Source organism: Budorcas taxicolor, chromosome 17 (genome assembly GCF_023091745.1).
Source record: "Budorcas taxicolor isolate Tak-1 chromosome 17, Takin1.1, whole genome shotgun sequence".
Taxonomy (NCBI): Eukaryota; Metazoa; Chordata; class Mammalia; order Artiodactyla; family Bovidae; genus Budorcas; species Budorcas taxicolor.
The window spans coordinates 62,537,105-62,561,408 of record NC_068926.1 but is presented as its reverse complement, the minus strand read 5'-3'; the positions used below and the strand labels follow the sequence as shown (position 1 = coordinate 62,561,408).

The following is a 24,304-nucleotide window of genomic DNA, read 5'->3' as shown; positions in this document are numbered from 1 at the left end:
CACACAAAGACTTATACATGAATCAAATTCATGATCAAAGCAGCACTATTCATAATGGTTGAAAACTAGAAACAATACAAAGATCTATCAACTGATGAACCAATAAACAAAATATAGTATAATCATACAATTGAATACTATTCAGCAGTAAAAAGGAACTAACTACTGATATGTGGTACAATGATAGTGAACCTCACAGACATTATGCTAAAGAGCCAGACACAAAAACTACCTGCTGTCTGATTCTATTTATACAAAATATCCAGGAAAGGTTATCAGGACAGATCAAAAGCAGATTAGTGTTTGCCTGGGGCTGAGGGGGGGAATGGGAGTGGGGGTGGTAACCAACTGCAAAAGGTCAGGAGAAAACTTTTGCGGGGGCAGGGGTATAGACATGTTCTAAAACCAGATCACAGTGATGGTGGCACAATTCTGTAAATCTGCTAAAAATAACTGAAGTTTATACTTACAATGAGTGAATTTTACACTGTAAATTATACATCAATGAAAGTGAAAGTCACTCAGTCGTATCCAACTCTTTTCGAGAGTTGGATATACAGTCCATGAAATTCTCCAGGCCAGAATACTGGCGTGGGTAGCCTTTCCCTTTTCCATGGTATCTTCCTAACCCTGGAATCAGAACCCAGGTCTCCCGCATTGCAGGCGGATTCTTTACCACTGAGCCACTAGGGAAGCCCAAGAACACTGGAGTGGGCAGCCTCTCCCTTCTCCAGCGAATCTTTCTGACCCAGGAATCGAACAAGGGTCTCTAGCACTGCAGGCGAATTCTTTGCCAACTGAGCTATCAGGGAAGCCCTATATCTCAAAAAGGTTATTCAAAAATATTGTAGAAGGTCACTGGATTAGAGTTGTAAAAGAGGAGGGTCATCATACTGAAAGACTGGGAACCAGCGATATAGACAATAGGGAAGGAATTCAGCAAGAGTGAGGGTGCGTAAACGAAGTAAAACAGAAATTCTCTGGGTAAAAATTTTTAGTAAGAGTTATATTTACTATACACTTGAACCACAGAACTAAGTAGTATATGCCTATTTGACTTGTGAATGTTGTCTTATACTCATTCTATTTCATCAAGGTGCTCGGCCTCCTGCAGGAGATGCCCTGAACACACAGCCCTCGACTCAACAGAATCAAGGACATGAATGAACCGGAACAGACGACAAAAAAGAAGTGACAGAAGTGCTAAAGTGCTCTTGGTGGTCAGTAGGAGGAGAGATTAAAACAGGTGAGGAACGAACAGCAAAGGCCTTATGAAGGAAGCAGTGACTCAGTTTGGCCTTAAGGCCTGGGGAAATTCCAACAGGTGGCAACGGGAGGAGAGTGTGAGGTGGGAAAGCACAGGGCATTCTCAGGAAACACGCTAGTCCAGTCAAGGCACAGGGCATAGAGAGGGAATGGGAGATGAGGCTGGAAACGTGTAGGTCCAGATGGTACAGGGCTCGAATGCCATGCCAAGGAGCCTCAACTTTATATAGTTGGCAAAGGGGAGTTCCCAGAAGGCAATGAGTTATTCAGAACTTCCATGGAAGAAGGTAATCTGATAAAAGGAAAAAATTAAGGGGCAGAGCAGAAATGCAAGATAAAGGTGTGATTACTGCCTAAAGTTCAACAAAGGATGTGGCAGTATAGAAAGGAGGGGGCAGATTCTTTGATCCCAGGAAGGAGGGGAGGTTCATGCTGAATTACAATTCATCTCTTGAGAGCTTCTGCTTTGTCATTTTTTCCAATGCTTTTGGGATCTGTCTCTCTCTCCCACTGGCAGTTAGAGTCCGTTACTAACATCTTTGGCAGTCTGTGTTTCAGAAGACACATTTTTTCATTCACTTTGTTTTTCCCCAAAGGATTCTATTTGGCAAATAAATTCCTTTCACTTTAAGGAATGACTTTTTAATTCATTTCTGCCAGTTTTTAAATAGGATGTTAATTTTGAAAAACTGGCCTCAATCCTATGCTATGCTCAACTTCAATCTGGTTTTTGAAGAATAAGTCAAATATTTAAATAGACTGCAAGGCTTTGAATCGACTCTAAATAAAAACTGGTATGCTTTCTGTAGAGTTCCTATTAAACACTGAAGTTCCTTTTCAATAATCTGTCTGTATACAGACTGCATAAAAGAAAACACTACTGCATAAGTAAAGAGAATCAATTTTACTGCAGAGTTTAAACTCTGTGTTTTACAGACTTTTTATAACACACATGTGCATAAACCACAGCTTTTCTTGCTCTGTGACCTTAGATGAGTCACGTCCTCTTAAGGCCCTAATTGTTTCCTCAAGTGTAAGATCAAAGAATCATACAGTAGAAGCTAAGCAACGGGTTAAGCCTGACCTTCAAAATTGTAGTAAGAAGGAATTCTCACCATCTTAAAACATTATTCTAGAAATCTGAAGTCAAAGTGGTAACTACCTATGCTTTCAGTTTTCAGATCAATAAACCTTTTCAGGATTGTGGCCTTGTATGTGGCACTATACCAAGCACTGCTGGGATAAAAATCAGTTAAAGACACAGTCTCTGCCTTCATACTGTCTAAAGCCCAGCAGGAAAACAAACATCATCATTGTGAGATTAAATGGCAAAAAAATATAGACCTCAGGCTTTATCATTTAGATAAACTGAGTCTGAGAAAGAGCATCACAGGTCAGTGCCCCTAACCTTTGAGGACAAGTTAATGTTTATCCTCTGTCGGCAGCTCTCCCTTAGGAGGGAAGAGGCTGTGTGGAGCATGAGCGAGAACAGAAGGTCTTCTGTGCACAGTTTATAACTTTGTTAGTTTTATTTCTGTGAAATTATTATGGAATAAAGATCTTAAGTGATGAGGTATATCCCAAATTCAGTTAATACCTCACTTCCTTAATTTATATAATATTAGAAAATACAAAACTGACATCTATTACTTAAGTCTTATCATGAATCTAGAGAGAAGGCCATATGCTAAAACACCTGTGACATCATGGTTACGTCTTCCCTGCACTCTGAGCCTGACCACAGCAATGTCATAGTGGAAAGAATGACTGGTATCCATAGAAACATCACCAGACTGGGACCACGTAAAAAGCTGTAACCTAGCAACTGATGACGAGAGGTGTGTGTAGGGGGAATTCTTCCAGTTCAGCAAATGATAAACATGCAACACTGAATGCAACTAATAATACTAGGGCAGTGTGGAAAATCTGACAGATCTGTAGAGAACTGGGAATGTCAGGCTTCTTTTTAAAAAAGCAACTTGTACCATGCTGCTTAATTTTAAACAGGAAAAGCATGTAAACACCTCCTCACTGCCTATAGTATCAGTTGTGTGCATGGAAAGTACCTTACACGTCATGACCAGAATGGAAAATGCATTTTGTAGTGGCACCAATCATTTCAACCTCTATCTCTCATTATACAGAGGCAATGAATTTTGTTGAGAGGAGAAACCATCCCTGGTCTCAGAGAAGGATGGATGTGTTCTATATGTAAAGAAGGCAACATTACAAAGCTCCCAGATTCCCCATATACCACATAAATGTGAGAATGTTTCCCTTAGGCATTTTCTTTTCAATAGAGATCACATAAATATCTATATACATGGATATTTAGAGAGTGGAAGAAACATCTAGTTCAATCCCTCATTTTACAGTCACAGTCTGAGACCCAGAGTGAAATTTTTTTTAAGCTCAGAAAGTTAGTGACAGAGCATGGGCTAGAACTGAGGTCTTCTGTCTTCCATGCCAACCCTTTCCATTAAAGGAGAATTCCTTTTTTTTTTTTTTTCGTTCATGTCTAAAGAGGAACATCATTTGGGTTTTATCAGAAGGAAAAAAAAAAAAACCACTGGGATCTTAGGGTTAATCTATTATAACAGTTAATGTTACCCTATTTAATATAAAAATGAATGTGTGTCATAGCTCAGTCAGTAAAGAATCTGCCTGCAATGCAGAAGACCTGTGTTTGATCCCCCGGTTGGGAAGATCCCCTGGAGAAGGAAATAGCAACCCACTCCAGTATTCTTGCTTGGAGAATTCCATGGACAGAGGAGCCTGGCAGGCTACAGTCCATGGGGTCCCAAGAGTCCGACACAACTTAGAAACTAAACCACCATACTACCCTAGAGCAATTTGAAAAACATATCCTTTTTCTTTGGAAATTCTATTCCAGGTTATAGCTTCAAAGGAATTTATTCAAATCTGTGATTATCAGAGATATTGCCTGAGTACAAAAGACCAACAGTTTCTCTATTTGGAACAAAATGGTATACATGGCACTGTTACAATGGTCTGCCAACCCACTCAGCTTCCTTAACTACTTACTAATGGATTAGTGAGTTACAAATCATGTTATAATATACAGGTGAAAAAACATTTTTTACAAGTAAAATATTAAGCAGAACTTTAATACATGAAACATAAAACCACTCAGATTGAAATGGAAATGGAGGAGGGGACAGGAATCCACCAGCGAAATGTCCCTTTCAGCTCTTCCTTCCTTCAAACTATTCTGAGGTACCTCTTGGAAACCTATGGCTCCTCTGATCACAGTTTGAGAACCACTGATCTAAACCAATGGCTGTCCAAGTTACGAGCGTGGTGTGGGAGTGGGTTTCCCCCCTCTCCATATGCCGTCCCATATACAATCTTATAAGAAGCCTCGATAAACAGATACAGATAAGGGTAACCTCTTATCAATATGAAATATTTTATAAATTTAACTAAGATTTAAAAGATCATTAAAAATAACTAGGTCTTTAAAAAATTTTAAATTGGAGGATAAGGATGATAGTACTAGCTTTACTCCGTATCAATGTAATTGTGGATTCAGCTTTTATTTTAAAGCACTGAAGTAGTTACAAATGCTACCAGTTTCTACACAGTTCATCTTACAACAGTGTCATATTATTCAGTTAACGGAGAGGGCACAAAGGCAAGGTAAGCTGGCAGAACAACCTGAGACACCAATGGTCTTTCACTCATTTAATGTGGTGTTCATCTTAGAGAGCACATGATGTGTATTCTGGTAATGACTCTGCAAAGTGTGACAAAATCTTAAAAACAGTCAAATTTGAGGAATCTCCAAAACGACGTTTTACAAACATTTTCTAGTCTAGTCCAGCTAGACTGGAAGTTCTTTTTCAGTTCTAAAAATTATGAGAATACTGGATCATTGTCCTGGACGCCAATGAAGAACAATGGAGAAGACACTGTCACAGTTAAAACATTATCAGCTTTTCTGCTGATTATGTTTACTCACTGAATACAGATACATTATTTTTCAAGGCAACAATATTTAGGGACCAGACCTGTGGGTCAGCCAGCACAGGTAACAAAAGAGTGCATAGTTTGTGGCCATTTTTTGTTTTCTCTGCCAGTAAAGGCCAACCTTACTATCACCTGCAATCATTTGCCAGGTATAAAACTTAGAGGCCTCACCTCACATCAGGCAGGGGCAGCTCATTTAACTCTGTTTCCATCACTCCAACACAACACACTTATCTGTCTACAGAGACCAAGGGAACCCAGGTTAAAAAAAAAAGCTGACTACCAACGTACTAAGTCAAATCTAGCAGCATTAAGAAAACCTACTCCCACAGTGATTCATCTAAATCTTGGGCCTGGCAACACCCCAAACTTAGACTTAACGTGCCAGAACCTCTGGCTCTCCTCTTTTGAAAAAGATAATCAAAACACGATATAGTTGTAACTAACAGAATCAACCTAAGATTCCTGAATCAGGCACAGTTCTCTCTGGATAAATAATTAAGATCAGTCTCAAATAATCAAGATACGAATCTACCCATTAAGAACACCCATATGCTGAACGAACAAGCGATTACCACCTTAATGTGTTTAACCTACTAATTAGCAATAGTACCAATCTGGAAAAAGCTGAAAATGCTGTCTTCACAGAGAGCTCCTATAGGCAAAAACCTCTTTTCTTTTCTAGCTGAAGCGAGCCTCTTAACAAATCCTTCTCAATCTTCATAGTACCTCCTTGATAAACACAACCTGCTGAAAGTGGACCCTAAACCTCTGGATTCATTTTACTCAGTGACTCTGAAGTTACGGGGCATCCAAAACAACATACAGCAAATATCAACAGCAACAATAAAAACAAGCCAGTGAGATGGAAATACATGTGAAAAGGGTTTTGTTTCTGATTGACCACCTCTCCTAGAAAAAGTACAAAAACCAATCTTAACATCACTAGTTAATCCATAACCACTTTAAAGCCTTGAGCAATTCACTGAACTTCCGATGATCAGTTTCCTTATCTGTCAAATAAAGAATAACTGCTATCAGTTTCATCACAGAGTGGTAATGAGACCTGAGGAGGTCCCATATGTGTCCTTCTGGAAGTCTGAATTACTGTTGTCTGGTTGGGAAATAATTTTGTCTTCAAAACTTCTTTCATGGATAAGCTGACTAAAAACTGCCATGTCTTTTTTTTATACAACACAAAACCGGTAAATGAAACAGACTCTAAGAAGAAGACAAGTAAAATACAGGCCCCTACTCCCAAAAGCCCATTCAATAATTAAAACTACTTTTGATGAGCAGCTGTTCATCTGTAAAGTGTTCACTGTAAAGTGTTCTAGAAACAAGCATGGTTGTGTGTCACCAGGCAGAGCCACAACAGTCACGATTTTAAAGCCTTTAACCCTGAGAAAGAAATCTGGGAGAAATTTGCTTCAAAAAGTACACGGATGCAGAGCTGCTAATCCCAAATGAGCTGTTTAAAGGACAGGGATCTGTTTACTCTTCAGGGGAAAATTAGTCTTTTCAGGAAGATTAGCTCCAGCTACTGTGCAGCCTACCTTCTTTGTGTGTGGATAAGACATTAGAGGCAGACTGAGGAATACAGCTTAGAATAGGCAGAAGACAGACAAAGCACCTGTTTGCACCAACTTCCTCCTACTCATGTCATGCCACAGACACCAACTCAGAAGAGGGGTTCTCCTAGCGGCTGAGAGTGTGGGGGACAAACGAGAAGAGGGGGGTCATAGAGCGTAGAAGTCAGGGCTAGACGGGATGAGAACTCATCTGAATACAGCTTCAGTCACTCTGAATAACTTCTTGGGGACAGTCAACAGAAGGCACTATAAAAGAGAGCCTCAGGCCCTGAGAGTGCACAGATGACTGTGGGAAATTTAATGCAGTATTTCACCTCAGTACAACAGAATTCTCACTGTTCCACTTCTATGAAACCAACATGGATATTCAAAGGGTAGCTCAAACTTCATCCAACAGTAATTATTTGATTTTATATTCCAACCTTTCCTCTAGCCTTTGGTCTCTCAATTTAATGATGCCACCATTCCGTAGGGAGCCCAAGACGAAAATCCAGGAGTCATTTTTTTTCTTAACTCCCTTTCTCACATCCGTCCGTTCCATTCAAAACTCTTGGCTGGTTCTACCTTCTAAACATACACCCTATCTAACCCTTCTCATCACCTCTATAACCAAAGTGACCATCAACTCTCCACTGGAGAGTGGCTTCTTCCCTGACCTCTAAGCTTCTGCTGCTGGCCCCTATAATCCGTTCTCCAAAGGTAGCTAGAGTAAAATTTTTAAATAGTTATCGATCAGGTCTTGATACTCCTCTGCCAAAAGCAGATCACTGGCTTCGCAGCACACTGAATAAAACCCCAAATCTGTATCATGGCAGGAAAGGGCCTACATCATCTGGCCACTGACTACTCCCCTTTGACCTCATCTTCCTAAGCCAACGGCACCACAGTCACATCAGCCTGCCTTCCATTTATTCCTAGGCTGGAGAAGGTGTGGAGAAAAGGGAACCTTCGACACCACTGGTGGGAACGTAAACTGGTGCAGCTGCTAAGGAAAACACTGTGGAAGTTCCTTAAAACTAGAATTACCAATCCCACTCTTGGACATATATCCGGACAAAACTGTTTAATTCAAAAGGATAATGCACCTTTATGTTCACAGCAGCCTTGTTCACAATAGCCATGACATGGAAGCAGCTTAAATGTCCATCAACAGATGAATGGATAAAGAAGATGTGGTACAGCCCAGAAATAAACCCACGTACCTACCGTCAATTAATCTTCGACAAACAAGGCAAGAATATAGAATGGAAAAAAACAGTCTCTTCAGCAAGTGGTGTTGGGAAAGCTGGCCACTTGCCGGTAAATCACTGAAGTTACAACATATCCTCTCAACATACACAAAAATAAAGACCTAAACATAAGACATGACACCATAAAACTCCTATAAGAGATCATAGGCCAAACATTCTCTCACATAAATTATACCAATGTTTTCTTAGGTCAGTCTCACAAGGCAACGGAAATAAAACCAAAAAATCTGCACAGCAATGGACACATACCATAGAGAAAATGAAAAGGCAGCCTATAGAATGGGGGAAAATATTTGCAAATGATGTGACCAACAGGGGCTTAATTTCCAAAATATACAAATAGCTTATACAACTCAATGACAAAAAAACAAACAACCCAACTGAAAAATGGGGAGCAGACCTAACTAGACATTTCTACAAAGAAGAAACAAAGGCTTCCCAGGTGGCTCAGTGGTAAAGAATCCACCTACAATGCAGGAGACACAGGTTCAATCTCTGGATTGGGAAGATCCCCTAGAGAAGGAATGGCAACCCACTCCAGTATTCCTGCCTGGGAAATCCCATGACCGAGGAGCCTGGTGGGCTACAGTCCATGAAAGGGTCACAAAGAATCAGACATGACTTACTGACTGAACAACAACAAAGGTATCCTTAGGATATACGCAGCAATGTCGATACTAAGTGCTACAGGATAAACCTAACTCGACTCCCAGGAGGGTCAATTTTACACAAATATTTTTGAAAAGAGATTTGACTAGTAGACAAAACAGTTTTAACATGCTGATAAGTTCTGGGGAAACTTCATATTCTTCCATCCTCTCAAATTAGAGAATCAACATTGGACTAGACGCAGAAATCTCATCTTCATGATGAGGATATGATGGTTACCATTTATTGAGCGCTCACTATATGCTAGACATCATAGTTAGAGTGTACATACATTACCTCATTCTGTCCTCATAACATCAGAAAATAGTAATAATACTACTGTTTCCATTATACAGAGGACAAAACTAAGATTTTAAAACGTGGAAAAACTTTCCCATACTCACCAAGCTAGTAAATAGCATAGTTGGTATCTGGTCCCAGGGCTGTCTGGGCTCCAAAGCCTGTGACCTTGATTGCTACCTCAGAAATTTGAAACTGAGGCAAAGGAACCCTCATCAGTCTTAAACTGGAAGAACCTTAAGTAAGCCACATATCTTTTGGTCCCTCCAGTTTTTCTCAGCTATAAAATTAGGACAATTCCCATCCCTTCCATCATCATAACGTGGCCAAAAGCTTATGAGATATATATCATAGCATTCTATTTTAGAGCTGAAAAGAATCTTGGTCATACAAACACCTGAATATGAATGTTTATGGCAGCCTTATTTATAAAAGCTAAAAAGTGGAAACAACCCAAATGTCCATTTATTAATGAATCAATAAACAAAATACGTTGTATCCATGCAATGGAATATTCTTCAACCATAAAAACGAGGTTTTGATACACACTACAGTGTGGGTGTACCTTGAAAACATTATACTAAGGGAAAGAAGTCAGCCACAGAAGGCCACATATGTATGATCCTATTTACATGAAATGTCTAGAATAGACAAACCCAACGAGATAAAAAGTAGATGACTGGTTTTCAGGTGTCAGGGCGTGGGATGGGGATTAGGAGGAGCGAGGAATAACTGCTAATGGGCACAGGCTTCCTTTGAGAGGTGTGAGATGTTCTATAATTAGAGAGTGGTGATGGTGAAATTGTACTGTTAAAAGGCACATATTATGGTATATGAATCCTATCTCAACAAACAAACATTAAAAAAAACCATGGAGGCCATGGCAGCGAAGGAAATACATTTTAAAATACTTTGGAAGAATAAATCAACTATACTTCAACAAAAAAAATACTCTGGACAAAGCATCACGGAAATATCAACACATTTTAGATACCATACATTTCATGCTAATAAAAACACATTATTCACTCTGTAAGACAAGCATGGCCTTCTACCACTTTTGCTGGTTGTTAACCTGTTCTGAGAGAATCTTAATTCACTTCAAAGTACTCCACTCCTCTAGTTCCTGAATACTCAGTTAATAAAATGATAATAAAATGCAATCTAAACTGGCTGCTGATGGAAACCCAAGGGGCTTGGCCTGCTTAAAGAGAGAAAGGAAAAAAGCCACGAAACTCACCAAGGGCCTACATTCAAGGCCAGAGAAGACAACAAGAATCTAGATCTAGTGGAAATGCTATCCTCCCATATTCTTCTGGGAACCACTTATCAGAATTGTCTATGGAAAAATTAGGCAGAGGAGTCTCACCTATAAAAATACTACCTTAGTAAAATAACCATCAGCACCGAAACAAATTCTTGAACTTCATATTCTGCTTAACCTAAACATATTATCTCATTTCGATTTCAACAGTACTTGCATTAGATACAACTTTTTACTCCCATTTCAAAGATAAGGAGAGGAAGTAATAAACAAGGTCACCCAGTAAAGAAGCAGAGTCAAGATTCAACACGCACCCGAATTCTAAGTTCAGGGCTCTCCCTACGTTATGTTAAACTTGCTTTCTCCCACCACCTATCTTTCACCGGATCAAAAAGCAGACTTGAGGCGGCTTCTGCTCATGTCACTTTGTAACATGAACTCAGCTCCCAATAAATAATTTCCTCTTAAATTGTCCTGGTTTGTCGTCTTCCTTTCATAAGTCTCCATAAGAAACATTAATTCAGAATAAGTATTAAATGTTTTTGAACAAATAAATCAATCTGGCCAGGTTGACCTGGTCAATCTTTAATGAAAGGACTTCCCTGGTTGTCCAGGGTTCCTGGCCAATGCCGGGAACACTGGTTCAATTCCTGGTTCAAGAACCAAGATCACACATGCTGCAGAGCAACCAAGTCTTCACGCCGTAACAGCTACAGTCTGCACGCCCTAAGCCACCATGGTGAGAAGCCTGAGCACTGCAAGTGGAGAGTAGCCCCCGCTCGCCACAACTAGGGAAAGCCCATGCGGCAGCGAAGACCCAGCACAGCCACAAATCAATGATTTGAAAAATTTTCTCATGAATGATGGATGAAGTCTCAAAACCTATAAAATCTTAAAAGGATAGAGATTCCCTTCCCAGTTGCTGAAAAAGGTTTTAGAACTGACTCTGAAAGGCTCCTGAGCTGGCCCTATAATGACTTCCTGAAGAACTGTCCAGCCCTTCCTTTCCAGCCAATCAAATGGCAGTCTGATTCCCCAGCGAGAAGCTTGCAGGCAGCTCCACCACCACCTGAACTCTCACCTTCCCATACATTCTGAGAGCTCCTGTGACTCGCTCTTTCCCAAGCTTTTGGCATCTCTCCGCTTCGGTCTCTCCCCTGCCCTCTCTAGCCCCCGGCGCCCTTGGTTCCATCCTCTCCTCCTGTTGCCTCTCCTCCTTCCTCTCCCTTTCTCTAGTGGTAGCATTTACTTCGTACTTCCTGGTGAGGCACGAGGTTTAGACCAGTCTCAGGGTCCCCATGCCCCTGGAGGAGGGCATGGCAACCTTCCAGTATTCTTGCCTGGAGAATCCCCATGAACAGAGGAGCCTGGTGGGATACAGCCCACGGGGTTTCGAAGAGTTGGACACGACTGAGCGACTAAGCACAGCACAAGGTCCCCATGAGAAGCAACTAAGATACAACCTAGTGAAATAACTTCACATGCTGCTCTAGCTGAGCCTTTCCCAGAGGCCTAAGTAACAAACACTAAGCATGCGGACAAGGGCAGTGTTCTCCTAAGAGCATCTGTGCTTAGGGATGCGATCAGAGTAGAAGTTCTTTTTTCCTCTAAAACAAGTAACTGAACTCGTTTTATTTTCAATACATAAGAAGGCACGAGGTATAAAAGTAAATCCAGCTCTTAATTTTCAAAAGTAAGTGTCTTTAGAGACCAGGGCATTAACAACATTCCTGTATTTGTTAAAAGGTGTGCTCGTATTTAAGTTAGATTTCCACCTACTCAGCTCTCATACTCCTTCTTTGCATTGATTTTACAATCTTGACTTTGATTAATTAATACTTCTATGACACCACACTATAAAGGTACAAATAAAGAAGTTCTACTTAATGTAGAAATAAAGAGAACACATTTTATATATACAGCTACACATACCTCCTTTCATATTTAAATAATAAGAAATGTACATTCACAATGAAAATCATTTGCTCTAGAAATTTTCCCTAAGCTTTTCAGTTTAAAGATGGCACCATTTGGACCTTCCTGGTGGTCCAGTGGTTAAGAATCCACCTGCCAATTCAGAGTACACGGGTTCCATCCCTGGTCCAGAAGATCACACACGCCATGGAGCAACTAAGCCCAAATGTCATGGCTACTGAGCCCATGGGTCACAACTACTGAAGCCTGGGCACCTAGAGCCCATGCTCCACAAGAGAAACCTGCACACTGCAGCTAGAGGGTAGCCCCTGCTCGCTGAGACTGGAGAAAGTCCAAGCACAGCAACCGAGACCCAGGGAAGCCAAACATAGATCAATTAATTAATTTTTAAAAAAAGAAAAGAAAAATGGCAAATTTATTATTTTTTAAAGATGGCACCATTTAATATCCAAACTAAATGCATTAATATAATTTTACCAGTGGCAGACTTTCTCTAGGTAAAAGAATCACAGACTTGTAGAGCTATAAGGAACATCAAATCATTAATGAGATAGACTCCCAAGTTAAATGACTGCCAAAAGCTCACAGTTGGCCGGTGACAAGCAAGGGTCTTCACTCCTGGCGTCTAGTTCACCCCAGTTGAAATTCTCAGAGGTGAAAAACACTTGACTTACCGGTATCAATACGAAAGGCAACAAAAAAGAGAACTACTCTTACCATATATATGATGACATTAAACAGAAGCTCTGTTTCAACTTTTAGTATTTTATACCACAAATTCTTTTTTTCTAATACCATAAGTTCTTAACTCGTGACTCACCCTGCTGAGTTGGTCCAATAACCTTTGGTTCTGTTCTGATAACTCCTGGACGGCCCGTGTTTTCTCTCGATCTGCTTCCCGTAGATGAACCTGCTGCCTCTCCAGCTCATCCTGAAGCTGCTTCACATCACTTTCCAGCTCAGACACACGCCCTTCCCACTCGCCTTCTCGGTTCTCAAATCGTCTTCTTAGTTCGTGCTTCTCTTGTTCTAAGTGCTGGGTGAAAATGAAGAGGATTTTTAAACTGTTAAAAAATTCCAGAGTCGTTAATTTTTTTTCTCTTTTCACACTCTTCTAACTTTTCTTTTTCCTAGTCAGTAAGCACAACAAAACACTCTGCCACGTAGGACAAGTTGCCCATTTCACAGCTGCAAAAATATCCCTTTCAGCCAGAGTAGGGAAGGCTAACTTCACAAAGAGAACGCCATTCCTACTGAAATACTTAATGTTATTATGTTTATTCCTGTCCTTGGACATGGGGGTTCTAGACTTAGGAACTCACCTGAAATTTAGCAAGTCATCTATTAATCAGTGAAATATACATTTAAGCAACTTAAAGCAAGCCCTTGAGAAAGTTTCTTTTGCTGTCATCTGTTATGCTTGGCATAATACCAGGCACTTAGAATTTTCAGAGACAGAAAGGACTTCAGAGATCCTCCAGATCAACCACTTCTTCTTAAAATGAAGCCACAGAAGAGATTCTGCAACCAGCTTAAGGTCTGTTCTAGCAAATGCTCCCATTTGGGAGCTGGGATTGGGGTCTCTCTCACTTGACTGTTTAATGCTCAAAATCACAACTCAATAAATATTTGCTGCTCTATATAGCACTGCATTTCAAAATCATTAAGCAAGTTCAGGCCTACTTTTATTAAATCATGGCCTACAATCCTTGCATATTTATTTCTGATTCATTCATTCCTGAGTGCCTGTTATAGGTTAGTCATTGAAATAATGTTGAGCAAAAGAGACCTGGTCTTTCCATTTATGGGGTTTCCACTCTAGTGAGAGGTTGATTAAAGTATTATGTTGTACAGTGTGACAAATGGTATACAGGAAAAGTACAGATGGTTTGAAGGAGCAACAACAGAAAAGAACTCTTTTGGGGTTGAAGGAAATAAGAACATCTTTTTGTTTCTCTAAGATAAATACAAATGCCTCTTTTTAGAGGCAAGTATGTTCTCCTACTTAAAAAGCATGGTATGAGGACTTCACTGGTGGTCCAGTGGTTAAGAATCCACCTTGTAATACAGGCTGATGTGGGTTTGATCCCCGGTCCAAGAACTAAGATCCCACAGGCCTCGGAACGGAGCGACTAAGCCTCCATGACACACTGACTGACCCGTCCCACAACTAGAGAGCCCATGCAACACAACACAACAAAAGATCCCACCTGCTGCAACTAAGGCCTGATGCAGCCAAATAAATAGATTTTTTAAAAAATAAACAATAAAAAAAGCATAGCAAGTACCAAAAAACCAAGTAAATACCTCAGAGTATATGAGATGCATATGAGAAGTAAAGCAATGGTCCTCAACTTTTGCTGTCAGAAAATCTCTGGTATAATTGTTCAAAATATATCCTAAACACTAATTCCAGACTATGATTCAGTAAAGAATGGGATGAGGCCTAGGAAGGCATCTGTCTATCTACCCATTCATCTATTTAGGTTCTATTGGAAATTGTGATGCACTACAGGCTGACTATCAAGCACTGAGATTGTTTCAACAAGCTAAGATGAGCAATTGCATCTTCTCCTTCAGCGTACTCAGACTCACCTTGTGAATCTACACTCTTATTCTATCCAAGTTCTCACCTTTCAAATATTTTTTAGGATGCCTCTTTTGGAAAGCCTTAAGGGGCAGTGTATAGTTATACAAGAAAATCAGTCTCATTATTCCACATCTGAGATGTGCCTAAAAAAAGATTTTTCTCTCAAGAGATGGACTTATACTTCTCAGCATGAAAATTTTGTTCTATGCTTCCTTCATTTTGCTAAACTTCCAAAAATGGGGATGTTTTAGTCACTATACAAACTTCAGAAAGATGAGATGCAAAAGTAAGTGGTAATTACAATTCTAAAATTGTGATACTTGGTTTTATTGAGTTTTTCCAAAATGCAAAAGACTGAGCAGAAGGCAACAGCAAGAACTCAGTAATCACAGTATTACTGAGAGGCCAGATAAATTAGGCTTGTGTTCTAAAAGAACAGAGAGACTTAAAAATATTCCACAAACAGCTGTTAGTGAACAGCCCAACTAAGCAACTAAAACAATCTAATCCACATGCAGGAAGTGAGGCAGAGTTGAGGACAAGTGGCGCTGATCAATCTATTCTGTCCTTACATTTCTTCCTAATCCAGGTTTCCCAACACTCTGGGAAAAAAATCAAGACTTTCCTACTAATGAACATACAGAACTTAGCCTTCTGTCTATTCTGAGAAAAGAAAGGTTTCTCCTAGAATTACATTTTCAATGAAGTGCTAAATTAACCAATAAACTCTAGGAAGAATATCAGAAAGTGTAGCGGTCAGGCTCTGTCCATGCTATTCCCTGCTTCTTGGGGTTACACTGTACTTCAAAAGGTAATATCTACACCTGAAACTAATATAATGCTGTATGTCAATTATACCTCAATAAGAAATTGAAAAAAGTTAATGTCAAAACTGTCAAGGTCATCAAAAACAAGAGAAGTCTAAGAAATTGATACAGGAAAAAAGAGACTAAGAAGATACAGAAACTAAATGTAAGGGTATCATGAAACAGAACAAGACATTTGGCAAAGACTAAAGAAATCTACATGCTAAGTCGTGTCTGACTCTTTGCGATCCCATGGACTATACAGTCCATGGAATTCTCTAGGCCAGAATACTTTCCCTTCTCCAGGGGATCTTCCCAACCCAGGGATCGAACCCAGGTCTCCCGCATTGCAGGCAGATTCTTTACCAGCTGAGCCGCAAGAAAAGCCGAAAGAAATCTAATTAAACTAAATGAAAAAGTTAAAGTGTTAGTTGCTCAGTCGTGTTGGACTCTTTGCAAGCCCAGGGATTGTACCCTGCCAGGCTCCTGTGTCCATGGAATTCTCCAGGCAAGAATACTGGGCTGGGTAGCCATTCCCTTCTCCAGGGGATCTTCCTGACCCAGGGATGGAACCCGGGTTTCCTGTATTGCAGGCAGAGTCTTCACCATCTGAGCTACCAAGAAAGCCTCATAGCTAATAATAATGTATTAGTATTGATTTACTAATTATGGCAAGTACTGGGGGGAGGGCATATGGAAACTCTGTCCCATCTTTCCAATTTTTCTGTAAATCTAAAACCATTCTAAAAACAGTTTATTTAAAACTCTAAGAAGTTAGTATCACTAGCTCACCTAAAATTGGTTGTTAGAGAAATGGACTTCTGCCACGAACCAAAAAAGCATATTATTCTCCTAAGTCCAGGATATGGTTCTTGAAAAATACAAAGAAAAAAAAAATACTATTTAAGTGGATCAAGCACTGAATGCAAATAAGGACTCCTGCATTTGCTTACCTAAATCTACTACCCAATTATGTAATCATTTTCACCTTACCTTTTTTTAACAAAAAAGTTTAACAAGAACATTTATTCTTTTTTTTTTGGCCGTACTGAACAGTATGTGGAACTTCCCCAACCAAGTATCAAACCTGGACCCCTGCACTGGCAGATTCTTAACCACTGGGCCACCAGGGAAGTCCCAACATACTTGTTTTGCCTCTTAAAAAAAAAAAAGTAGTGCTAGAATCATTAGAATTGGACTAGGGAAGAGGGAAGAAAATGTAACCTAGGGAAGAGACTACCTCTGCATTAAGAGAGAATTCACTCTTACCTGGAATGGGGGAAAAAGAGAATCCGGGGCTTTAAAAACATATTTTTAAAAAACTAAATAAAGATTAAATCTCTGAAGAAAAAAGTATATAAATGTAAGTTAGTGCCTTAGATCATAGCATACATAACATAAAATTTATCACCTTATCCATTTTTAAGTGTACCGTTAGTTCAGTAGCCCTGAGTCCGTTCATACTGTTGTGCAACTAACTTCCAGAAATTAAAAATAAACCTTTAACACTTGAGTTCATATGCTGACATGAGAGGAGTGAAGATTTTTAAAAATAGTTTAATAAGAGTTTTAAACTATTTTAATATTGTCTATCAAGTCAATAGCAAAAAGTCAAATGTGATTTATTCTTCTACAGTATAACCTTTCTTGTTACAGAATTGGAAAATCTTTTTCCTTTGGTGAAGACATGTATAAAGGTTCCAAGTGGAACCCAGGATGTGTTTAACTACATATTCAGGATTACCCTTGAAAACTATCACTCATCAAACCAACTGATATGATGTTCAAGACAGCTGTCTCTTTAATCAAGTCTCTCACTGAAGGGATTTCAAATCACAAGCATACATCTCTGCAGTAGTACTTCTATTTAGAGTCTGTAATCTAATCTCTTTTTAAAAAAAAGACACCCTTTTAGTCTGAGATGTCTACTTCAAGTGAAAATCAAACAATTCAATTCATTGGGTTGCTTTTTGGCAATCTACATACAGGTTTCACAAACCACTTTTCAGAGAGGTATCTCAGGAGTTCGCCGACTGGCAGACCTAGTTAACAGGCCAACTGAACTCCAGGGCACTCACTGGTTTCCTTTTTTTCCTCTCTTATTTATTTTTGATATGTTGTTGGACTACAGACATACTTACTAGAGAAAAATTTCTGAATCTACACTCTGACCATTTGACCAGTAGCAGTGATATGGAACCAGGCAATGGTCAATTTCAAACCGTATTCAGGGTTGTACTATTCTCTTGTAACAAGAATAAAAAGAACTCACTGCCACCAAACTGGGAGACAATATTAAATGCATAGACAGAAAAAGATAAGCTCATCGCCACTGCCACAGATGCACCTCCCCATCTTCACTTAAGAAAAAAAGACTCTCTAAAAACTTTTTTAGAAGTGGTGGCCACCTGTATCAGTTTCAAGGCCCTTTTCTAGTTAAGGGCAAGAAAACAGAAGCAAAAGACTTTGGTCCAGAGAATTGGCAGAAATCTTACAGATATTTTAAGGGGTATTTATAACAATGGTTAAAGTTATATGGTTCTCACAAGTTGCATTTGGCCATCCAAATGCATGTGTGAGACCCAGAACAGAAACAAAAGTACTGTTTAAATACATATATATACTGAAGTCCAAATCAAATCACAACTATCACATGTTGAGCCCAGGCTCACCTGATTTCTGCAGTGGAACCATATTTCCTAATCCGTGAGTATCTGAAGGCTATATAAAGCTCCTTTAGGGGCACTTGTTTCCCACCATTCTGAGCTGAGGGGAAGTTAAGACAAGGGCATGTGGAAGCCCTTAACTCCAAAGCTAAAAAGCTTTAGGCTAACACCCTGATTAGCGATTAACTACCTCTCTGAAAACCTGGAGCATATTTTAAATGCTTTCCGACTCTGTAGTATCTGTGTGCAGGCATCACCTTAGTGCTGTATAAATTAGTCATACTGTAAGCTCTATTTTAGATGCTGTGTACAGTACATATATAGAACGGCCTACAGCGTTTGGGGCCGTGCATGGACCCATTTGCTGTGAGCAGGGTTAGAAAGCCAGGTGTGTTCAAAGAATGCCCTCGTCTGATAACCCCAAACCCTCCATGCTACCCACCTCCCAGGTGGTTTTCTGTTAAGACAAGATAAGCAAGGAATGGGGTGAGGTGGGTGACTGCCTGGCTCCCGAAGCTACCCAGAGTCGGTGGGAGGGTACCTGAGCTCCCCCCTCTCCTGCTTCCCACCTATCCCAGGAGGGACGTCCTCACCTCCAGCTTATCAGTCAGTTCCTTGTGCATCTGTTCGTACTGCCGGCTCATGTCCTGATTCCTCTCGAGCAATGCCTTGCCCAGTCGGGCCGCCAAGACCAGATCCTTCTCCTTCTGCCGGATCACTGACAGCAGCTCGGGATCCTGGGCGGGCGGCGGCTGCAGTCCGGCCGCCTCGGCTGGAGGCCCGGGCTCGGCCTGAGGATGCTCCCCGGGCTCGGACGGCCGTTCCCCAGCCGCCAGCAGCGCCAGCTCCTCCTCTAACGCCAGTTCCAACTCCCCGCGGCCCCCGGGGAAGGAGATGAGGGCAGCGGCGGTGGCGGTGGCTGGATTCCCGACTGCGTCCACGGCCGCGGCGGGCAGCTCCATGCAGCAGGCGCTGTCCGGCTCGGCGGGTGCTGAAGCGCGGCCGGCCAAGCCCAGGCAGAAGGCGGACATGGCCCGCGCGCGCCGAGCCCGCAGCGGTGCGGCCCGGCCGGCGCGCGCCAGGCTGCAGGGGGGAGGGGCCCCGCCGCGCCGCCCCGCGCCTCGCCTCACGCCGCGGCACGCGCCCCTCGGGTCTCCGCGAGCCCTGGGCGCGGCGCGCGCCGGCCCGCCCCGCCCCCTCGCCGGCGGCACGCGCCCCCTCCCCCCGCCCCCGGGCTCAGCTGCTCGGCGAGCGTCGGGGAGGAGGAGGGGGGGGGGTGGCAAAGGGAAGGCTGAGGAAGGGAAGACTGCGGGGACGCGAAGCGGGAGGGGAAGTTGCGGGGAGGAAAGCCGCCCTCGCCGCCGCCGCCGGGTTTTCAGCCACCCTGTTGCTGCTGCTCCCGCTGCCGCCGCCGGCCGGGCAGCGCCTCACCGGGCGGGCTGCGCTCCGCTGTCGCTGCGACGCTCGCTGCTGCTGCCGGCGGCCGCTCTCTGCAGCCGCGCTCCATGTCCCTCAGCTCGGCGGCAGCCCCAGCAGCAGCAGCGGCGGCGACGGCGGCTGCTGCAGGCGCCGAGGCGGCGGCTCCACATCGCGCACCGCGCGGCCGGGCGACCTCCTTCCTGCTTGCCTCAGCTCTCTCCAGTTCCACCGGGCCGGCCGCGCCGCGCCCCGCCCCGGGCTTCCGGCCGCGCCCCCTCTCCCCGCCCCTTGCCGGCGCCTGACGCGCACGGGCACCTGTTCGCCGCGCCCGCGCGCGATTCGCCGGTCCGTGGGTCTCCTCAGCGGCGCCCAGGTGGCGCCGGCAGCCTTAACCCCTGCGCTGCCTCACGCCCGGGGGCGGCTGCGTGCGCAGCCAGCGGAGACGGCCGGCTCATCCGTAACGGTCCGGGCGGCTCCTCGGCGCGGCCACGCCCCCGGCCTCGCGTCCACCTCGCGGTGTGGCTCCGCCCCCGGCACGCTCACCTCGGGGTGTGGCCTCGCGCGCACCTCCGAGAACGGCCCCGCCCCCAGCCTCGTTCTCACCTCAAGGCCTGGCCCCGCCCTCGACCTCTCGGAATTCTGGACTGCTGAGCTTCTCTGGGTGCGATGGGTCTCAGTCTTAGGTGCTTGGTCTCCAAAGGGGACTGAGGACGTTTCTCCAAGACGGGTGGCCAAGCCCGACGGAGACTTGCTGCCACGGACTGTGGGTCTGAGCCCCCGCGAGAGCTAAGCAGTCAGGAGAGGGAGCCCTAGAAAGCAATAGAAGGGACGACTTCAGAAATCCAGCGTCTCAGTGATGATGACTCAGGGATATAAGAAACTAGAAGCCTCGGAGATCAGCAGCTCCGAAAGAAAGGGGTGCTGTTGAGAAATAACGGGGGGAAAATGCTCACAAATGGGAATGCGAAGCAAAGACCCTCCTTAATAACTTCTGTTTATTAGGCACTTAGTGTGTGCCATGCCTCGTGCTCTATAGGCATTATCTTAGATAATCCTCACAAGAATCTTAAAAGTCAGTACTGTCACTCTTATCATTTTACAGAGAAGGAAACTGAGGCCCTGAGATACAGAATCAGATCTAGGCAGACTGACTCCAGGGTTCACGTATATACCATTATTTACTTTCCTCACATACAAGTCTTAAGGAAGATAAGTAGTAATTTGTGACCAAGATAGCCTGGGTCAGTATCCACGGTTCTATCAGGAAAGCTACCTGCAATGATCAAATCAAGGACTAAAGAGCCTAATGGGTGATTCCAGTCAGTTCTTGCTTTGACTTCATCGGTGATGCTCCGTCTCCTGTTTTCAGAAACAACCCCATCTGAGGCTAGAATTTGTCCTTGTTCTTTCCCTTTTCTTATGGACAACAATCCATTTTTGAGTTAGATCACTGTTTGATCCTTTTCATCACAGTGAGATGGAAATTTTCAGGACACCAATTGGCTAAAATGAGTCAAATGGTTTCTCATGGCTTTTTCTCTTATTAAAGTCAAAGCCTAAACAAAACTCCGGTACATACATCACTTTTTACCTTCCAACTGAAGGTGTGAAACCTGAAGGTCCTGAGCCTTGGGGATGACTCTGTTCACTAGTTGACTGAAAAGGAGACAGACAATAGAAGGCTTCACACATCTTAGAACCAAGTTTTGAAAGTTGACGGTGGTATCATTCCAACAATATATTGTTCTAGCAGTTGAGCAGAAATAGTGGGTCCATGGTGAGACCCACCTGCAAATCCCTTTTGTCTTTTTTGATCAGGAAAGAAGTTGCTCCTGAAAATAGATTAGGGACACACATATCAAGAACAAACAAAATCCTAATCAAAAGGGGTTTCAGGTATTTATTTTTCCTTGAAGCAGACTTGCAGCCTATCTCTCCCCAGAGGTTTTTGTCTTGCCTTCCTTAAGCTCGATGGTCCTACTCTATTAGACTTGCCTGTTACTGTGAGAATGAACTTTTACAATGCTAACTCTCATTTCTGAAGAACATTCCTCACAATGTTCCCCTGCCTAATCTGACTAGGAAGCAATCATTTTCTACTACAACTTTGGCCCTAAAGTACCATCTTCCTGTGAATAGTCAAAGGAGACCAGCCCAAGTTTGGAGAACTATTTAGAATAGTGGTTCTTACCCTTTTTACTCTCAGAACCTCTTTACACTCTTAAAAATCATTGAAGATCTCAAAAATCTTTAGTTTATATTGGTTTAGATAGTGGTATTTACTGTATTAAAATTAAAACTGAAAATTTTTAATTCTTATTTTAAATACTTATAATAAACCTATTAAATGTTAACATAATATAGTTAATAAAAGATATATATTCCCAAGTTTATTTTTTTAAGCTTTTTATTTTGTATTGGGGTATAGCCAATTAATAAACAATGTTGTGATAGTTTCAGGTGAACAGCAAAGGGACTTAGCCATACATATATGTGTATCTATTCTCCCCCAAACTTCCCTCCCATTAAGGCAATTCCCAAATTTAAAAAGTGAGCAAAGAGGAATGGCATTATTTTTCATTTTTATAAAATCTCTTTAATGTTTGACTTAACAGTAGAAAATGGATTTTTATATCTGCCTCTCCATTCAATGTAGTGATGTTTGTTTTGGTTGAAATACATGAAGAATTGCTCTTGGTTACTAAGCCTTGCATTTTTATCATTTTTATATTCCTTTATCATATATTTGCATCACTGTTGCTTTTGGTGTCTGGATATTCTGGTGAACTTAGGTAAGACCCATCTTAACCTGCCATGGATGGATTTCCACATTAAAGTGCTGCCACATCCCTAAGAGCAAAGCATGAAATATTCTTTCTTAGGAATCCTGATATCTCCAAATGTGATAACACTCATCAAATTTCCTCAAGTTATTTATTTTTATTAGCCTCCTGATCTGCAAAAACTGGAAAGTGTAGAAGACAAAACATTCCAGAAAATTTGTTTTTGAAAAGTCAAGTGTGGAAGAAATATGAGGAGCTGGCAAAACATGTGATAAAGCAGTTCTACACTTGGTATTTTCATTCAGCAATTATAAGTGCGTATGCATTTTTTTAAGTTTTATATTTTATTTATGAACTAGTAGTGGGAACATAAAATTCTCAAAAATTCCTAAAATGTTACCCAAAAGCTTTTTATATTTTTTGGAGACGAATTAACTCAACATTTTGCAAAATGTGGTATGTGTACCTCTAGGGATTCTCAACTTGATTTTTAAGGGAAAAACATTTAGTGGCTGATGCTCAGTAGCATCAGTCTTTAGCAGGTGCCATGCCCTGCCTGGTGTAGGAGTGGGCTTTCTCTGCTACCTGTCACTGTGCCCCAGCTCACCTTGATGGGACCTCCTACCCAGCCTCTCTCATTTCTAGGTCCTTATCTTGGCAGACCCCTCACATGTTTCCCTTCACCCTGCTAGGGTCCTCTCCGGGGCTTCAACCCCACCTCACACTCCCTTTCCTCCTTTTCCCTCAGCTTGTTATTTAAAAGATTTCATAAATGTACAGCACTTAAAATGGTGCCTGGCACATGGTAGGCACAGTGTGGGTGCTTGATAAATAAATAAATGCATAAAATAACTGAGCATAGGGAATTTCCTGGCAGTCCAGTGGTTAGGACTCCGTGCTTCCACTGCAGGGAGCGTTGGTTCAGACCCCTGCTGGGGGAACTAAGATCCTGCATGTTGTGTGGTGAGGCCAAAAAAAAGTCTGTGTGCTTTTATATATATATATATATATATATATATATATATATATATATATATATATATTTACTTACATGGCTGTGCCAAGTCTTAGTTGCGGCATGAGGGATCTTTTAGTAGTGGCATGTGGGATCCAGTCTCCAGACAAGGGATCGAACCCTGGTTCCCTGCTCTGGGAGTGAGGAGTCTTAGCTACTGGACTACCAGATAATCCCTGTATGCTTTTTATTATCACTATGAGATGGTAATTCTAGACAATGTCAATGGCAATACACTCTCACCTCGCCCCCCCCCCCCCACTTGGCATCCCACTGACAGTATTTGACAAAATTGATCAAGGAACGCTTCATGACTTTGGCCCTTAAAGGACATAGGGGACTCCATGGGCAAAGATGAAAGGCAAGTAGAGAGAACCGCTTCTCCAAAGACACAGGAGGCAGGAAGTTGTGTTGGAGAAGAACCAAGCAGGGAGAATGGAGTTGCAAAGGTAAAGACAGGCTGGCACTGACTTGCAGAAGAAGGAAAGATGCCATTTACTGAGTGCCTGCTGTGGGAGGCCAAAGGGTTAGCTTGCTTAAACTTTACAGTCACCTTTCCAGATGGGTATTATCATCTCCATTTTATAGATGTGGAAACAGGTTCTGAGAAGATCAGGGTCTTGCCCTGAAACTAGTAAAGGGCAGAGTTGGTATGTGAGCAGAGTTTAGATTGCTTATAAAACCTGTGGTCTTTCCACCTATGTAGCCTTGAATGCTAACCCCAAGACAACAGAGGGCTATTGGTGATTTTAAAATTGTGAAGTGTCCTGAATAAAGCTG

The 24,304-nt window shown here is 42.2% G+C and overlaps 1 protein-coding gene across 1 annotated transcript in view; it reads right to left on the bottom strand.

Moving 5' to 3' along the window:
* Window positions 1-19,338, bottom strand: part of BICDL1 (BICD family like cargo adaptor 1) — an 80,869-nt gene extending 61,531 nt beyond the window's left edge. The window contains exons 1-2 of the mRNA XM_052654853.1: window positions 18,901-19,338; window positions 13,066-13,281 (exon numbers count right to left, since the gene is read on the bottom strand). Of these exons, the coding sequence (XP_052510813.1) occupies window positions 13,066-13,281; window positions 18,901-19,338 (654 nt within the window). The remainder of the gene's footprint in view (window positions 1-13,065; window positions 13,282-18,900) is intronic.
* Window positions 19,339-24,304: the final 4,966 nt, after the last annotated feature.